The following is a 20,388-nucleotide window of genomic DNA, read 5'->3' on the forward strand; positions in this document are numbered from 1 at the left end:
CGTGATCTTTTCCAAAAGCAGTAATCACCAATCTCATAGTATCTGCCACTTTAGGGGGGTGAATGCTATTCCCAAAAACAGTACAGAGCAAGTGACGCAGCTGTAGATACCTAAAAAACTGAGATCTGGGGATCCCAAAATGTTGAACCATATTTTCAAAGGATCTCAACACACTACCCTCATATAGGTCACTGAGTGTAGTAACCCCCCTCACAATCCACTCTGACCAGCAGAAAGGGGACTTACTGATACGTAGTTTAGGGTTCAGCCATAAGCTCGAGGCAACATTAAATAAATATCCAAATTAAACACTCTGGGCACTTTTGTCCATACCGAGTGCAAATGCGAGATAATGGGGTATAGTTTAACTTCTTCGGTTAGATTGATAGAAAGGCTTTGCAATGGAAAAATAGGGGCAAGAACTTCCTGTTCAATACAAAGCCAGGGAGGGGCTCATTCAGGTGGAAGTGACCAATGAGCCAAATGTCTGAGACTGAACTCATAATAATAAAACAAAATCTTGGGTGGGCCTAGCCCACCTTTGTCAGTCGGCCTGTGCAGTTTACTGAAATGTAATCTGGGACGCTTACCATCCCAAATGAAAGACTTCATTATGCTCTCAGATTGCTTGAAATAAGAGAGGGGGACATCTATAGGGAGTGACTGTACCAGGTAGTTGAATTTTGGAATACAGTTCATTTTAATAACATTAACCTTCCCAATCATCAATAAATGTAATGGAGCCCACCTGCCCACATCGCTCGAAAACCTTTTCATTAAAGGGACAAAATTAACTAACTAAATCAGACAAATTTGCTGGGAATAAAATACCCAAATACTTAATGCCCTGTTTGGGCCATTGGAAGGCGCCCGGCTAGAAAGCCGTTACTGGGCAGTATGCTGTCAGAGCCAAAGCTTCGGATATAGACCAATTGACTTTGTATCCTGAGAACTTAGAAAAGGAATTAATAATTCTGAGGAGGCAAGGCAAAGATCTAGTGGGGTCAGAGATTAATAATAAAATATAATCTGCGTAAAGCAGAAGCTTATGCGCCATTCCTCCCACCATCACCCCTGAAAAATCCTCCTCCTTTCTTATCACGGCTGCTAATGGTTCCAGGGCAAGACAGAACAATAATGGGGAAAGAAGGCAACCCTGCCGGGTGCCCCTATCAAGAGTAAAATAATCTGAAATTAATCCATTTGTTTGTACCGCCACTACAGGTTGTCTATAAAGTAACTTAATCCATCCAATAAAAGTATTCCCGAACATGTATATTTCCAAAATCTTAAAAAGATAATCTCATTCTACCATATCAAATGCCTTTTCGGCGTCAAGTGAGATGGCAGCTACAGGAGTCTGATCATTCACCACTGACCACATGATATTGATGAAACACCTAATGTTATCAGAAGAGCTGCGGCCCCGAATAAACCCCACTTGATCTAAATGTATAAGAGATGTCATAACTTTACTTAATCGGTTATCCAAAATTTTTGACAATATTTTAACATCTAGCTGGATCAGGGAAATTGGACGGTAACTCTTACACTCGCTTGTGTCAAGCTTTGTCGTGGTTGGCGGAAGTTTTCCATCCTTTAATGATTCCGTATAAACTTCTAGCAAAAGTGGAGCCAGTTCTGTAGCATAAGATCTAAAAAATTCATCGGCAAAGCCATCTGGCCCTGGAGCCTTGCCTGTAGACAGGGCCTTAATTACCTCGTCAAGCTCCTCCAAGGTTTTCTCAGAATCAAGAGAATTTTTTTGTTCAGTCATCAATTTAGGGAGTTCTAGAAGTTCCACAAAGTTTCTAATATCTTCATCAGTAGACAAAGACGTGGAACTAAAAAGATCAAGATAGAACTCTTTAAAAGCACTATTAATATCAATGGCTGAGGTAAATATTTCACCACCAGCAGATTTCACTGAGGGAATAGTAGGAAAAGACTCTCTCGTCTTTATATATCTAGCCAAAAGTTTTCCTGCTTTGTCCCCCGACTCAAAATATGACTGTCTTGCCCTGAATTACCAAAACTCCACTTTCCGCGACAAAATGGTATTATATCTGTATTTCAATCGGGTCAATTCTCTGAGGCCATCAGACGACATTCGGCACTTCAGCTCTGCTTCAGCACTTTTAATATTCCCTTCCAACTCCACGAGTTCTTGTGCTTCGGATTTTTTAAAGAATGAGGCGTACTGTATGATCCGGCCCCTAAGAACCGCCTTAAGTGCCTACCAAGCCACGCCCACAGAGGATACTGAGGACCAGTTGGTCTCCATATAAACATTAATTTCAGCCTTTAACATATGTTGGAATTCAGGATTTTGCAAAAGGGATACATTAAAGTGCCAACTATATGATTTCTTTTCTCCATATGTGGCAACACCTCTAAACTTACCAGGGCATGACCTGAGACTAAGATTTTTCCAATTGAGCAACCCACAACAGATTAAATGAGGGACTTAGATATTAAAAAAATCTATTCTAGAATAAATCTTATGGACTGATGAAAAAATTTAATAGTCCCTACCAGATGGGTTCAAAAGTCGCCAAATATCTGCAAGACCAAGATTTTTACACATCCTGTGCAGTGTTGCTCTAGGGGGCTTACACACTTTTGCTCCACTATGATCGAGGACAGAGTCCATCAAAAGATTAAAGTCTCCTCTCAACATTATATCATGAGGGGTGCCAGCAGCTAGCAACATCCCTTCAAGATCTATAAAAAAGCCCTGATCATCAGCGTTATGTGCATAAATATTAGTCAAAATCAACCTTTGCCCCTGAATTTCTGCTAAAACAATAATGACTCTTCTTAATTTATCTTTAATCTGTTTGAAACATTTGAATTGTATATGTTTACTTATCAGTGTAATGACTCCCCTGCTCTTATTTGAGCCAGCACTAAAGAAAACATGCCCACCCCATATCTTCTCTAATTTTTCAGCTTCTTGCGAGGAAAGATGAGTTTCTTGAAGAAACACTATTTCATATTTCTTACGCTTAAGAAAAGAAATAACCTTCCTTATTTTTATGGGGTGCCCCAACCCATTCACATTCCACGTGGAGAAAGATAACCCATTCATATTAACATTTGACACATTATGTATATCAGAAAAAAAATTATTGTGTGTCAAAAATGAGATTATAAAGACCACATTCTAACATTAGTGCAACAATCAAACCTTGAACTCCCCCCCCAAACAAAACAAACAGAAAAAAGAAAAACGCGTGCATTAACCCCATGCACGACAGCGCCAAAAGGCATCCATCCCTCTAAACTCAAACAGTCCATGTACGCCTACGAGAGTCCCCGCGACAACTTTACCGTCGGATTGCTCAAGTCCGGTGCTTCTGTACAAATTTTGTGAGGCAAAATTGCATAACAGAAAATACTTTCTAAAACAAACCCCAGTCAATAGGCAGAATGAACAGAAAGAACGTGTAGATTCATTCACAGAACTGTATCGAAGGTGTGTTCCACCACAAAACAAGCTCCAGCCTCTAGCGGAACCAGCACAAAAAAAAAATAAAATAAAATAAAAAAAATATATATATATATATATATATATATATATATATATATATATATATATATAAGCCATTCAGTTTCCTCAGACAGTCAAACGAGTGTCCAGCCAATAGGAGGCATAAGCACAAAGAACGAGCAGATTCATCCACAACTGTCCGAAGGAGTGTTATTCCACAAAACAAACTCCAGCCGTTAAGCGGAACCAACACAAAAAGAAACAAAACAGGCGTCCCAGTTCCTCGGACGGTCAAGAGTGTATTGAGCGAGTCAACTTCACTCGTAGCCCACATAAGAAACACACCATGACTTCCTCAGTCCATCAACTTCATAAAAGACATCGCTTGTCATGGGCATGTAAATATTCTGTGGCCATCCTTAGTTACCATTTTCAATCTGGCCAGGAACTTCAGTGTAAAAGCGGTCATCCGTCAATGCAAAAGTTTCTTGAAGGAGTGTTATTCCACAAAACATACTCCAGCCGGTGGAACCAGCACAAAAAGAAACAAAAATGGCTCCCAGCTTCCTCAGACAGTCAAGAGTATATACAGCGAGACATCCCACTCGGGGGCCACATGAGAAACACCAAATGGTTTACTCACCCCATTGTTTCTATGAAGGACAGTGCTTGCTTGGGACATGTAAATACTTTGCGGCCATCCTTAGTATCTATTCTCAGCTTGGCCGGGAACATCAGTGCAAAAGCAATCTTCCGTTGATGTAAGAGTTTCTTACATTCCTTGAATCGATCCCGTTTCTCTCGTCGAATTCGCAAAGTCGGGGAACAAGAAAATGTTGTGATTCTTCCAAGAAAGCCTTCTTTTGCTCCTCGCCTCACGTAACACAAGATCTTTATCGGATGATCTCAGAAATTTGGCGAGAAATGATCTGGGCCTGTCTCCTTCCACGGATCTGTGAGCCGAGACTCTGTGAGCTTGCTCGATTTCCAATTTATGACCTGTTATGTTGAGCAGACTCAGGAAGAGCTCGTCTAGGAATTTCACCATCTCGACCTTCTTCATGCTCAGGAATTCCAACAATTCGGACGTTATTTCACCAGCTACGATTCTCAAGGTCTTCCAGTTTTTCCAAAATGCGTTCCAGAGTCTATCTTGGTCGCTAGCGGATTAGCAGCTAATTCCCTTTCTGATGACTCCAGATAACTGATCCGTTTCTCGACATCCGACAGTCTTGTAACCAACAGTCTTTGTTTCCATTGCCGTAATCGATCGACGTATTACAGCAAGATCCTCTAAGTCAGCAACAACTTTCGTCAGCATCACAGACATGTTGGACGGTTGATATTGAATTTCTCCCGCCACACCGTCCAAACTGAGTCCCTGGTCTGCAGGCCTGTCAGAGGTTTCAGCTTGAGCACATAAGTGTCTTTTAATGTCTCCAGAGCCCGAGGATTTTGAATTCTTTGCCATGTTGACTTCAAAGAACAGATATATAGCAGGGTGTATAACATAAAAATTATTAAAAACCAGGATGGGCATTTTGAAACTACCCAGGGAAATTAGGGAATCTCTATGTAGTAATCAGTGGGTGTTTTTAAACTATCCAATGAATGTAGGGAATCTCTATGTAGTAATCAGTGGGCCATTCCAAACAAGGATGGGCATTTTTAAACTATCCAATGAAAGCAGGGAATCTCAATGTAGTAATCAGTAGGCCTTTCCAAACCAGGATGGGCATTTTTAAACTATTCAATAAAAGTAGGGAATCTCTATATAGTAATCAGTGGGCCTTTCCAAACCAGGGGCACGTTCAGCCCCAACAAAACGTAGCAAAACTTTTATTTAAACGTAAACGGTGGTGCATTGAACACCCTGTTGTGTTACGCAAGCGTTGCAACTATGGCAGCTGAGAAGGCTATTCTTTGCGTTCTTTTCAAAGAATTTTCGGAGCCTGATGAAATGTTTAAATACGTGTTTAATACTACAAAATACGCTCGATGTTACAGTCACTGCCCTTGCTGTCCACAATAGCAGAGAACATCCCAATCGAGTGAAGGGATATGTGGAAACTGTGGTTCCTAATTATGGTGATCCAACATTTGCCTTGGATTTCAGGATGACAAGGCAAACATTTCTTCTAATGTGTTCAATTGTTGCATACACCAAGCTGCAGTGGACACATTTGTAAAGGACCTTAGTTGGATCCATTGTGCGTACTGCCTTTTTAATACGGCGGGGTTTATATACACATCACTGCTGATTGGGTAACACCTCTGACACACCCACCAAATGAGAGAAAATGTACCTCAAAGCCTGTTGCACACCATTTCACACCTTTTCGAGGAAACATGTCTTTCAACCCGGAAACCGTAGCAAAACGGTGCACACCATTTTGAGATTGAATGAGCCCCTGGATTGGTGTTTTTCAACTGTCCAATGAAAGTAGGGAATCTCAATGTAGTAATCAGTGGGCCTTTCCAAACCAGGATTGGCGTTTTTAAACTATCCAGTGAAAGTATGGAATCTCAATGTAGTAATCAGTGGGCCTTTCCAAACCAGGATGGGTGTTTTTCAACTATCCAGTGAAAGTATGGAATCTCAATGTAGTAATCAGTGGACCTTTTCAAACCAGGATGGGCACTTTTAAACTATCTAATAAAAGTAAGGAATCTCTACATTAGTAATCAGAGGGCCTTTCTAAACCAGGATTGGTGTTTTTCAACTATAAAATGTAAGTAGGGAATCTCAATATAGTAATCAGTGGGCCTTTCCAAACCAGGATGGCCATTTTTCAACTATCCAATGAAAGTAGTGAATCTAATCAGTGTGCCTTTCAAAACCAGGATTGGCATTTTTTCAACTATCCAATAAAAGTAGGGAATCTCTGTATAGTAATCAGTGGGGCTTTCTAAACCAGGATTGGCACTTTTCAACTATCCAATAAAAGTAGGGAATCTCTGTATAGTAATCAGTGGGGCTTTCTAAACCAGGATTGGCACTTTTAAACTATCCAATAAAAGTAGGGAATCTCTGTATAGTAATCAGTGGGCCTTTCCAAACCAGGATTGGCATTTTTCAGCTATCCAGTAAAAGTAGAGAATCTCTATATAGTAATCAATAGCCTTTCCAAACCAGGATTGGCATTTTCCAACTATCCAATAAAATTAGGGAATCTCTATAGTAATCAGTGGGCCTTTCCAAACCAGGATTGGCATTTTTCAACTATCCAATAAAAGTAGGGGATCTCTATATACTAATCAGTGGGCCTTTCCAAACCAGGATTGGTGTTTTTCAACTATCCAATAAAAGTAGGGAATCTCAGTGTAGTAATCAGTGGGCCTTTCCAAACCAGGATTGGCGTTTTTCAACTATCCAATGAAAGCAGGGAATCTCTTTATAGTAATTAGTGGGCCTTTCCAAACCAGGATTGGCATTTTTCAACTATCCAATAAAAGTAGGCAATCTCTATATAGTAATCAGTGGGCCTTTCCAACCCAGGATTGGCATTTTTCAACTATCCAATAAAAGTAGGGAATCTCTATATAGTAATCAGTGGGCCTTTCCAAACCAGGATTGGCATTTTTCAACTATCCAATAAAAGTAGGGAATCTCAATGTAGTAATCAGTGGGCCTTTCCAAACCAGGATTGGCATTTTTCAACTACACAATGAAAGTAGGGAATCTCAGTGTAGTAGGCAAATCATGTAAAGCGGTTGAAAAATGCCCCTCCTGGTTTGAAAACACTCAATGATTGTGAAACACCAATTTTTTGTTCTGCTGAGACACAAGTCTCTTTTTAACAGATAAAGTTATTTTTAACTTGAGATGCTGTCTAAAAAATGTGGCACTTCTGCATGAGATGCTGAAAAAACAGCATGACTTGGCAAAATGGTCAAAGATGTCCATCTAACATAGTTTACACAGAAAAATATTCTGTGTGAATGCCCCTTAGACCAGCATTAATTCCCAGGCTGGTTTATGCTGGTTTGGTGCTAGTCAAACTTATTGGACACCATGGTCTTTCTAGTGATTCTGAATGACCAAGCAAGTGAAGAAGCCTAATAGGGACACCAGCATACTAGCCATAACAATTGTATCCCCAGATACATGAATCAAAGTTTCTCAGAGTGCACAATCACTGTAAAGGGGTGTTATGATGGTAGTGAAGCCATAATTCCTGAGGCTCACATTCAGTGGTTCTGGTTATAAAGTAGTGATCCCCCATCACAGTGCTCTTTGCTAGTCCTATTCGAGAAGGAGTGGCTTATTGTGGCTGGATGATCTAGCTCCAGTTTCTGTGTTTTGTAGTTAGTTTGGCCACAAAGAATACAATGTTGCAGGGAGCAGACTCTCTTAAGTGCCATGGTGAATGGGACATAATTAACAGTGGCAATTTTTGGCTGTACCACAGTACAATATGTTGTTATTCCTTTCAGCAGCGAGAGGTTCACACTCAATACAGAGCAAGTGTCAGGGAGTTCATAGATTTTTAGTTGCTCTCTTTATACTTATGTGCTACAGGTTTTTTAAAGAGCAATCCTGCTCTTTAGATCTAGTGTTTGGCTGTATAATTTTGTCATAAATCTGTCATCGCTCTTCTGGACTATACACTGTAAAACATTAAACCATGTGATTGTTACCTTAGTTCACCCAAAAATGAAAATTCTGTCATAATTTTCTCACTCTCATATCGTTCCAAACCCAAACGACAAACCCATATGACTTTCATTCTTATGTGTAACACAGAAGGTGATGTTTTATTGGATATCCCACTCTGTCTTTTCAATATAATGGCAGTTGACAGTGACTCACTTTAAAGCCTTAAAAGGGCCTAAACGTATCATAAAAGAAGTCCATAGGTTGTAAGTCATATTCCAAGTCTTCTGAAGGTATTCAGTAGGTTTTGGTGAGAAACAATGCTAAATTTAAGTCATTTTGGTACATTCAGTAAAAATCTTGATGTCTGTTGCACGTTCATGAGGTCATGAGAGAAGCTCCTGGCATGTGTGTTCATGTGAGAACTTGACTGACAGCCTCATGTGAAAACTTGTTTGACAGCCTCAGTCACCATTCACTTTCAATGTATGGGAAAGAACAGAACATACTTTAAAATTTCTCATCTTGTGCTCCACGAAAGTAAGTCATAACGGATTTGGAGTGATATGATAGTCAGTAAAAAAAAAAGTCTTCAACTAATGTCTGCAAACAGTATATCATATGCTAAACCATTCTACATTTCATGACAGCACTACCTCTTTACTCACCTTAACACTTGTGGGATAGAGAACATGAAAGCATCTTGGATGATCAGACAGAGAGTCCCAGTCAGAAAATAGTGTCCAAAGTTTTTGGCTAGTGTCCGAAGCAGGCAGAAGCCTGAGCTTTGCTCTTTATGGAGTTTTCTGAGCAGCTGAGTTTGTTCAGTCAGCTTATAACCAAGAGCCTGAGCTGCGTTCAGAGAGCTCTCTTGCCTGTGATTGAAGGAGAGGGCACAGCATTTCAAACCCACTTTTAGTGTAGGTTTCTGGAATAGCATGTTGCTAACATTTTTGCTACAGAGTAAAGAAGTAAAGTTTCATAACACACCAATTTTGTTAACTGATAATGCAAATACATCGGTGGCTATGAGTGAAGAGATTTTTAATGTAGACATATTTTACTGTAGAAATCTCACATGTGAGCACAACTGTCACTGAAATTGTCCTCTCTGGATAGAAAATCAAATCAAAACAAAACAAAACAGCAGTGCTAATATCAGGTATCTTACTGTTGGAATTTGGCCCATTGCTTGGCCCATTCTTTCTCTAGATCACAGATGATCTTTTCAGATGCATCCTCTTCTCGTAGAGACCAGAGGTCCTCTGCTTTTAAAGGAGAGCGGTACCCCTTTACCACCAATCTGTAGAGCACAAATACAGTATGTGTGCTTCTGAGAGTCTGTGGGTTTTTGAATCTCAGATGTAAATAAAAAGAGAGAAAACAAAATGGCTATACCTGCCATACCACCAGAACAGTAGTTTTGATAAGAAAGAAGCATCCTCTACTGGACATGGGTTCTGGTGGAAGGAGAAATCAGCATGTCCAATTATTAGTTTGTTTGTCTGTTTTCCAAGTATCTTCTTTCAAAAAATGTCTTAGTATATGGCATGGAAGACACTGTACCTTTAAATAAACAGGTTTAAGAGATGCTGGACGGTGATCAGCGAAACAGCTGAGGATTAGCTGAGCCAGCTGGAGGGAGAAGAACGCAAAAAATGCAACAAATCGCATTGCATCTGCAGAGAAACCCTGAAAAACACAAGACTGATTATTAGCAGAATGTAGACAACATTGTGGATGATGAATGAACAATAATAACTCTGAAAACTGCTATTAAGGGTACTGTAAATAACCTGATAATTGTTTCTGTCTGTTTTAAGTCATTATGTTTAAGCAGTGGAAGAGACACCCATTGTGCAACAGGTTTAAAGGGATTGTTTGAAAATGAAAACTTGTCATCATTTACTCACACCTCATGACATTTCAAACCTTTTTACTTTCTCCTGAGGAAAACATAAGGAGATATATTGAATAATGCACTGGTTGTTCTTTTCCATACAATATGATTCCAGATGAATGAGGATCTAGGTTTTCAAGCTCAATAAAGACAAAATAGTACCATTAAAAGTGCACTCTCAAAAAAATTTAACTCCTAAAGACATGAATTGTAATTTTGCAATATATGTAGGAAATCATGAGCACTCACATTAAAATGAAGACTCCAGTCATATCAGTAATCTTATAAAAGCTGTTTTATTCTACATGGAGAGTGTCCACACATGGGAGCTGCCATGTAAGAATCACATGACCAGACGAATACTACTCACTTAATCTCAGTAACCGTCCTTTTATTTGACACTTTCACTCACTGATTAAAGTAATCATGACTGACTGTGAATAATAAATTTTTACAATGGCATCTGAAACTGAAAACTATCGATTTTAAATTATGCTGCATCTAAGCCGCTATGTGTCAGTGTAAGTCCAAGATGACACAAAGACAAAAGTTACTGAGTGCACCTTTAAAGTTTCATAAAAGTAGTTCATCCACTCCAGTGCTTTTTTCATAGTTTTCTGAAGCCATAGAATAGCTTTGTGAGAGAAACAGTCCAAAATTTACAGTACATTTCAGTTATTGTGATATATTTATAGTGCTTTTTATTTTTATATTTTTTTGTCATTTTGGAGCCCCATTAACTTTCATACAGAGAGTCATACAGGATTGGAACATCATTAGGGTGAGTAAATGATGAAATAATTTCCATTTTTGTGTGAACTATTCCTTTCAAATGTAATGAACAATAAAACTTTGTTTGCAAAGCACAAAAATCCAACAAAAGATTATTAATTCAATAACACCCAATGTTTTCAGTCTCCAATTCTGCAGAGATGACCAAGCAAGTATATGAGTGATGCATCCACATTTGCCAGGGATTTCCCATTGCCTACTGGCAAAGTCATTCACCACAAGAGCTGCACACTTCCTGTGGAACCATATTCATATTTTCTCTTCCGCCTGCCCTAACACCAGGGCTGATCCAAGATCAGCTGCCCACTTTTGTCTCACCACAGTGTGCGGAGGTGGGTCTGGTGGCTGAAATGGGGCGTGTTTACTGGGGATGTTGCCTGCTGTGCCCCTCCCTTCCTTTCAAAGACCTCGGCATATTGTAATGACCTAAATGTGCCCTCAAGCTAGGATTAATGATACAACCAACCTTCTTCTGTACACTCTTAAATCATGGTAAAATCCAGACCACTGCATTTATACATTTATGCTCTTATGCAGATCCTTATTTTTAGAAACCCCTCTAAAATCCCTTATTCACAACACCTACAAGCAGAAAGGGCACTGGCACACATGTTTTTAATTTATTTTTCCTTTCTATTATATATTTTTATTTGTTTCTCAATTTAGTTTTGTTTTTATTAGTTTTAACTCTATGAATGTTTACATTTTTAGAATATTATTTTTTATTTAAGATTTTATTACTTCAGGGTGGCCAAAAATAATGTGATAACTGATATAATTTGAATTTGAGTGTTATCGATATCAAATGGCATTTTTGTTTAATGAAGGCAATGAAGGTTGTGAAGGTTTTACATTTTATTATATACTATGTTTTAGAGTCATGTAAAATATATTTAAGTTTCAATGCATAATTTTTCCAATTATGTTAGTTAATGTTTTCATTTAGTTTTCATTTTAGGCTTTTAGGCACTGTCAATGCCCTTGAGTCACTTCTTTTCAGAACTGACAAAATGGGTTAGCAAGGGGGTGATTTCGCCTGTCTGTATAGTCTATATTGATTTATGTTCATTTCTTTTAAGGGTTGAAAACTATTCCCTGTCCTTCTCACTCCAATAAATGTGGTCTGTTTTATATACTGTATATTGCAACAGCCTGTTATCTTGAAGGTCTAAAAAATGTCTTTCTAATGTACATGTGCATGAAAGGGCTATAAATAAATCTTCTGTTATAGGCATACATGACGCATACATAATCTCCTATATATATGACCACTGACGTACTGGTGCATGAGCACAAAAATGTACACAGGATTTACTTCACGTCAGTTTCTGCCTTCATAAAACCTCATTTGTTTCTCAATTTTAACTTAGAAAAAAAATCCATGCAATTTAGGATCAAATCTGATTGTACATGTGTTTTAGAAATGAGGCCCAAGGACTGAATTAAATACACCAACGTGGGACAACATTTGCTTGGGCAGAGGCAACAACATCATCTCTAGGCCATTGCAAGAAGTAGGTTTTTTTCTCTGTGCATTATAATGACAGTTTACAGATTTGAACGACAAACACATCAGCACAATTCGTTTCTTCATCAGTCCATGAACTTAGTCCTACCAGAGACTGTTTAGCCCGAGGTGGAGCACTTATATTAAAATGAATTGGAGAACTTGGAACATCCATTATGGTGGATGTAGAGACGTAAATCCCATGTTACAGGTAAAAGAGCCAATCACCTTTTAGATACAGACATCGCCTGTCTGTCAATTTGGAAACGCGCATGCACAGTAGCTGGACTAGTCTGATTTTTTTTTTTTTTTTTTTTTTTTGTGATCTGAGCTAAAGAAGCTCCATTTATTGTTATCAGATTTTAATGCTGATTTGAAATAAATTTTTTTGATCATTATCTTGACCAAGATTTCGGTCTTTTTCCATTCAAGTATAGGAGCTGTAGTTTTATGCAGCTTGTATCCATGGAGAATAGCTGCCTGGGAGCATTCTCAAGATGGTCACCGAGTGGAGTGACTTGCCTTGAAAGGCACTACATTTATTTAAATACTGAAATGACACATGTGAGGTACAACAACTTAATCTCACTAATGAGTTGGCACAGTAATCAAATTGTCTGACTAAACTCAACTTCGGACACATTTACTATCATGTATGCCTATGAGCCAATGAGATTACATTTTCTGCCAGGTCCTTCTTGATTTTTCTCTGCTTTTGACGTCAAAAGGTAAACAAGCTGGTAAGAATGCTGGTAAAGATCTTTACATGCAAACCGAAAACGGGGTAATGGGTAAAAATTTGCCTGCTGTGCCGATATGGTTTAAGGCGTTTACATGACTACATATGTTGTCGGCTTATTAAGCATAATCAGTATAGGATCTTGCATGCAAGCATGCTCCCTAATGGTACACTTCTTTATTTGGTCAGATTTCTGTGCATTCCCAGAGTAGAAATCCTGTAGAAATCCTGCAGGTGCCCTTGGCATTCATTAATGATAATAACACTGGTGAACTCAAAACCAATGGACCAAAGCTGAGGACAAATTATTAACCATCCAAGGAAATTTGCTATGCCTGTCACTCATATGCTGTTTTAAAGGTACATTCAGATCCTGCTTCACCTCCCTGCCTTTAATCCATGCAGCACATGATACCAAAACATGTTGTGAAACTGCAACAAGTTTCAACATTAGTGTTAGAGTGAACATGTGCTGAGGCCCAGAGTTGAAGTACAAAACTGCACCCTTGCCAGAGACCTGCAGCTGCTATTGAAAGATTTACAAGCCACTGAGGGCATCCATTCCTGTGGACTTCTGACAGAAACGGTGTCAAATGGTCAAGCTGTGAGAGAACTGTAGGTTAGTGGCACCATAGGCCTCTTTAAGGATATGTCAACAAGTTTCGTTTACTCGCATGGTCATAGTCCAAATTCTGGATGCCACAATGCAGGATACTGCGATTTCTTTTTTTGCCACACTATACGGTTATACAGTTTGGAGAAACTCAAATTGGTCAGGGAACATATCCTCCCACAGTGTGGTATGAGAGGACAAAGCACCAGTTATTTTTCTATTGCTGTTGGACGTACTGTCTAATGGCCGAGGGCTCATTTAGGGCACAACAGATCCCACCACAAACCAAGCTGCAGTTCCTATGTAAACAAATGGGCTGTCGTCACTAAGCTGTACAAGTCTCATTATTGTGTCTACATGTGAAAATGGTATGGAGTATTTTTTAAATGAATTGCTCTAAAAAAATTAATCTGGATTTAGAAATGAGTATAGTGCTTCACTGTATGTTGGACTGCAAATCTTGCAATGCAAAAATGGGTTTTAGGTTTGTTCTGATAGGGTTGCGGAGAGCATGGAAAAACAATGCTAAATGCAACTAATAAAATGCAACGAACCATATAATCATGTTTTGTTAGGAATGGATAACAAAAGAAACAGGCTTATAAAATGTTAAAAGGAAGTAGAAAAACTTCTGTTGTTGATAACATCAAAGGTCGTGCATCCAATCAAACTCTGCAGTGTTTTGACGCAAAATAATTTCACTTGGTCAAAGTTAGCTAAATTATGCATATGCAACATGAACAGTTTGGACCTTTGTGACATGCCCTCATCTTTGAAAACCATGAACAAAATTACACAAGGAAAATGAAAATACGACCTGAACTACATTAAATATGGGCTAAATTGTAATGAGGACAAACATGGTTTGGGAAACCATCACTTCCAGATTTTAAGGACATTATTGTTTACTTTTATATGAAAAACAATTTCGGTACTGTGTGTGTTGGGTCGCCACTTGATATCCAATAAAACATCCTCAACCATAGTCAGTTGGGACCCACTGCTCTAGGAGGCCAAGATAGAAAAGAACAGTATGTGAGAATGTGTTTTCTTTCTGTGCATCTAGAACTACTTTTATGCTGATGTCTTGATTGGCTTGCAGACTTGAGTCATCAGTTTGTGTTAGTAATTGCCTTTGGGTTGAGCCTTTTTCATTGCCACATCGTCATCATCACTATTATTTTTCATCAGTTCTTGTATACTGTAAACCCTAATAAGTTAGCAGAACTCAAGAAATTTTAGGCAGTCAGTTACATCCAGTTTTTTAAGTTAATAAACTCCCAAGTTTAAGTTAATAGAACTTTCAGATTTAAGTTAATTGCTCTTGACTTGAAATATTGAGAAAGTTAACTCATTTTAATGGCACTTAATTTTAAATTTAACTCTTGGCTGAACTTTACCAGGTAAACTCAACCTAAAAACTTCAAGTAGAGGGAACCTAACTAGCTAATACTAGCCTAACTAGAAGTAGTTAGCACACTGAATGCTAATCTGCTGATGGCATGCTAGTTGGAAACACTTTGCTTTGATTAGTACAACAGTTGCTCAGCAAGTAAAGCAGTTGACTGTAGAACGAACATACATTGTACCTGTCCTCAATAAGCTCAAGCTCCACTATTTCCAATAATGATAACCCCCAAAACTCCAACATAACAGAAACTATTCTAAATAACTAAACATTAACAAGTCTCCCCCTTTACATTCATCTTGCACAAAGACACATTATATAACACTTAATTTTAACATTTACTCTCCCTGACGAGTGCCATGCAAAGCATACTGGGAAATAGAAATCCCCTGCTCAGTTTCAGTTAAATTTAAGATCTTGCAAATTTAAAGGGACAAGTTCATTAAACTCAAAACAATTCAGGTTACTTAAAGATGTCAGTTTCATGAACTCAAAAGACAGAGAAGGTTCTAAATGCTCATCGTGGTTAATTTATTTGAACTTTTTCCCCTACTCAAAACAATTAATTGTTTTGAGCATTAGATCTTAAAGTGTAACCATTATGAAAAAATATACCAAATTTTGTGCATAGCCCTATAGAGTAACATTCCACACTCAACATATGCATGCTATCTCTGCACGTAAGTTAAATGTATTTATCCAATGTCAACATGTTGACTGCTGCGTCTGTGACAAAACAAAGTGAAGTAATTATGGAGGGGGAGCAGCACAGCAGGCGAGAGTCAGATGAAGGGAAAGTGGAAGGCAGTAATGACACATGCAGACATATGTGGCTTCTCCTATCTGTCTGGAAAAGCACCAGTGTTGATTGTGACTGCTCTCTGCAGTGCCGCAGCTCCAGACAAAGAGGGCATTGAGGGAAGAGGAAAGGGAAAATCGACAGGCCGCCAGACTACAGGGTAGGGCTGCGTCAACACTTAGAGGAGCAGCATCTGTAAGCACTCTGTTTACGCACCACCGTGTTAGTCTCTCAGACACAACATAGATATATTTAGCAGAGAGTGAGATTGGGTAACATTCATAAGAAAAACCATGCAAGGTCCATGTTACACATGCATATAGGGAGATTAAAAGTATATAGACATTTTCTAATGCCAAACATTCTGAGAATAAGATAACTTGTCAGTGGCTCCAAGAGGTATTTGGACACTTACTGTAAGCCACACTTAAAAATTAAGTGTCTGAATTGCATTGCCTTAGACACAACATATCAAAGCAAGTGTCCGCTGCAAACAAATGATGCTAGATCTTTTCTCAGAACTAACTTTTCTCAGACATTTTTGCAATTACATTTAACCAACTGGTCTCAAGGTGATTTTTAGTGGATGTATAAAGTCGGTTCCCCTCAAGTGCACACAGGTGTCCAAGAAGAGTAACCACAGGAAGAGTTCATCACATTAACTATGGACATGTTCCACTTGTTTTGCTTGGAAATTGTGCTTTCTTTAAAATAAATGCCACTTGCTTTGTATTTTGCTATGTAATACACTGACGTTCATACATTTTCAAGTATGACTTAAGAGTCCAAATACTTTGAGATCACTGGATATACAATATCAATAGTAATTTTTTAACAATATTCAGACTTACTGAAGATGTACAAACCTCATCTACAATAGCTTGTATGTTGGCTCTGAGAGGCACCAGTGAGCAGACTACAGCCAGTATCCAGAACAGGAAGAGGAAGACAGAGGAACGACAGCCCCTTAATCTCTCCAAGTGCATCACAAACACTGCCAGTATCTGAGGACACACATTATATCAATCATAATGCTAGTAATGAACAGTATAGACAAGAGAAATTCAAAACACACGTGAACACACAGGGCTGAATACCTCTAGCATTTCCCATGTTAACATGTGAGACTGTATGCAGATATTTTTTTGGCAGCTTAGATACTGTGTCTTGAGAGAAAATTGCATTTCTTTGATGATACATTGTGTTTGAAAGATTTTTTGAATCTATACTGGTTTACACAGAGTATTGTGAAAGTTTAGTCTGTGTCAAGACTGTAAAATGTAGTTGTCTTGTTGGTCAGATCTGTAAAAAAGTCATTTACTACAACAACTGTTTACAATGGTGTCTGCTGTGAGCAGAGGTAAAAGAGGCTTATTTATCCTGATTCCTATAGGAGATGTCTGCCAGAAAGGGCTCCAGCTAAAAAGAGATTTGTTCATTCAAGCAAGTTTAAATATAACAGATCATAAATCTAAAATATCCTCTAAAAGAGTTCCAATGAAAACATAACTTCATAATACATTACATAACTTTCAACCATTGGATTTCTGAATGATTATTGTGTTGCTAACAAACAACTAATGCATGATTTTCTTTTTCAGACACAACTGAACACTCCATCATTAACCAACATTGTTTTGAGCAGTACTGGGTAAGTCACTTAAAAATAGTAATCCACTACAAATGACTAATTATTTCTCTAAAATTGTAATCAGATTACTTTACTCATTTCATTGAAAAGTAATCACATTACTAATTAAATTACTTTTAAATTACTTTCTGAAACACTTTTACGCTCAACAAATTCAAAATATTGTCTATATTACTTGTTCATTGTAACACACACTCAGCACCTCACATTTCTCCTTCAATGACTCGTTACAGGGCCGTAATTAATGTATTCTACATAAATAATATATTAGAAATAAGCATAACCCTATAATTTACTTAAAAAGAATTCATTGAAAGTCAGTAACTGTAATCTGATTACAAGAATTTAAAATGTAATACATTACTTTTTTTTTTTTTTTTTACTAAAAAGTCAATTAATTAGATTACAGTAACTAATTACTTTGTATTTGAATTACACCCAACACTGGTTCTGAGTCATAATTGCATATTTTTTACACAACAATTAGATACATAATATCATTAATTATAATTAATCAATAATATCTTTACTGACTCAGGATGCATACAGTCATTGTGTAATTTACCATGGTAAGACTGCGAATGACAGGGCTCAGGAGAAAGACCATGTGATGCTCTATCTCCCTGTTCCTCTCCACCAGCAGATAGACCATCTCCAGAAAACCAAAGGAAGCAAGACAGAGCCCCAAACCCTGAAAGACACACACAAACAGACACAGATATAATTCCCTGCAATATTCTGATAATTTCTAGTCTCTTTTACTCAATATACTAGAAATTTACTTGCGGTCCATTACGACAGATTGTCATATTCACTGGGTTAAAAATGATGATCTCCTTCGCACTTTAAATGCTCCTTAGAAGTGCACTCAATTATTTTTGTTTATATTGCGCTTGGTTGTGCTGGATGATTTGACAGTCGTCTTGGAGTTATACTGATACCTAGCAGCGTGGATGCAGCATCACACTTTCAGTTACCAATGCCATTGTAGAAATTCACTATTAAAGGGATAGTTCATACAAAAAATGAAAATTCTCTCATCATTTACTCACCCTCATACCATCCCAGATGTGTATGACTTTCTTTTTTCTGGAGAACAGAAACTAAGATTTTAAGAAAATATTTCAACTTTGTAGGTCCAAACAGTGCAAGTGAATGGTGACGAGACCTTTCAAGCTCCAAAAATCACATGGGTGTAAACCACAAAGGCAGCATAAAAGACTCCAGTGGTTAAATGTGTATATCTTCAGAGATGTGATAGGTGTGGGTGAGAAACAGGTCAATATTTAAGTCCTTTTTTACTATAAATCTCCACTTTCACTTTCACATTCTGAAAGTGAAAGAGTGGAGATTTATAGGACAAAAGGATTGTAATATTGATCTGTTTCTCACCCACAGTGATTATGTCACTTCAGAAGACATAGATTAAACCACCGGAGTCATATGGATTATTTTTATGCTACCTTTATATTCTTTTTTTAAGCTTGAATGGTCTTGTCACCATTCACTTGCATTGTACAGATCTGAGATATTCTAAAAATCTTTGTATTCAGCAAAAGATGAAAGTCATACACATCTGGGATGGCATGAAAGCGAGTAAAATATTTTTAGGTAAACTATCCCTTTAACAGTCAGCCATGATGTGTTAATACCAGGAGCAAACGAGTACAATAACAGGAGAATTAATGAGATAAAGTAATATTAGGCCATTCATATGATATAAGCATGTCTGCCCCAATGAGGGTAACCACAACATTTAAAATAAAGCAGCTTTTTTAAGGCTACTAATATGACTTGCGTCTTCATCTCAGGTTAGTATTCATCATTTTAAACATAATGTTTTTCAAAAGCACTTTTCATCTCTTTATGTGTAAAACATAAAGAGAACAGTGAACAGTGACTTGATATGACTGGTATGACTCACCGTCTTGGCACAGCAAAGGCTGGAAATAGATATGTGTTCATTGTCGTAGAATTTGAGGTACAAGCAGTAGAAAGGGGCACAAACCCAAAGATAGAAACAGGGGAACCACACCAATACAGTATGCTGGAAGCACTGGGTAAGATCTGGGTGCGGTGTGTACCATGTGACATTCCAGTCCTATAAAGACAACGTTAAACCATTAGTCCTTTCAAACACATCAGGATTTACGTTACCCATTACAACATGAGTGATTCTATAATTATTAACAACTACTTGTAAGATGACACACATTTGTAAATTATTGCACATGTAGTGGATTACGTGGTGAACAAAAATAATTCATCATCAGACTGAATGATGTTCATTCATGCTTCTCAGTGTTTGCTCAGTCCAAATAGCTCACTGTACTGTATTTGTGATTTATATCAGCCGTACTGTAGTGCTGTTGTGTATGCAAAAGAAAATGCTGTTAAGTTACACTGAGGTGAAAGGTAAAGCTCTTGTAATAAATCTCCACTGTGCTTTGAAATACCTCCTTCACTTTGATTGCCAAGTGGGTTTATGATGTGTATTGTTGGATTTGTCATGATTGTTATTACACAAGTCATGACAGGAAGCATCAGCTTTACCTCCACAATGGTGTATTCAGCAGTGACGTGACACATATAAATGTTTTGTTTTCATTTTCATGCACTGTATAAACCTTCTTACCCTGCATTTTTGTGGCTCTCTGTCAAACATTTATATTATTTTGAAGAACATACACTACCCAAATCTGGTCACACAATTTAGATTTTACTCATTCAGAAATGATTTTCCAACTGAAATCCTATTAAGTTAGATGGGACAGTGAAGGAAAACATGCATGCAGAGGAACTCCATCAATACTGTTGGAAAAGCATCCCAGTTGGATACCTCATTCGTTTATTAGAGAATTCCCAGAACTGTTATCTATGGCAAAGGGC

At 38.0% G+C, this 20,388-nt stretch overlaps 1 protein-coding gene across 1 annotated transcript in view; it reads right to left on the reverse strand.

Annotated features, from left to right (window-relative positions):
- abcc6b.2 (ATP-binding cassette, sub-family C (CFTR/MRP), member 6b, tandem duplicate 2) overlaps positions 1-20,388 on the reverse strand; it is a 70,204-nt gene that overhangs the window by 23,049 nt on the left and 26,767 nt on the right. The window contains exons 2-8 of the mRNA XM_051715560.1: positions 19,424-19,600; positions 18,065-18,190; positions 16,715-16,852; positions 9,657-9,782; positions 9,489-9,550; positions 9,262-9,393; positions 8,759-8,965 (exon numbers count right to left, since the gene is read on the reverse strand). Of these exons, the coding sequence (XP_051571520.1) occupies positions 8,759-8,965; positions 9,262-9,393; positions 9,489-9,550; positions 9,657-9,782; positions 16,715-16,852; positions 18,065-18,190; positions 19,424-19,600 (968 nt within the window). The remainder of the gene's footprint in view (positions 1-8,758; positions 8,966-9,261; positions 9,394-9,488; positions 9,551-9,656; positions 9,783-16,714; positions 16,853-18,064; positions 18,191-19,423; positions 19,601-20,388) is intronic.

Source organism: Myxocyprinus asiaticus, chromosome 14, assembly GCF_019703515.2.
Source record: "Myxocyprinus asiaticus isolate MX2 ecotype Aquarium Trade chromosome 14, UBuf_Myxa_2, whole genome shotgun sequence".
In the NCBI taxonomy this organism is placed as follows: Eukaryota; Metazoa; Chordata; class Actinopteri; order Cypriniformes; family Catostomidae; genus Myxocyprinus; species Myxocyprinus asiaticus.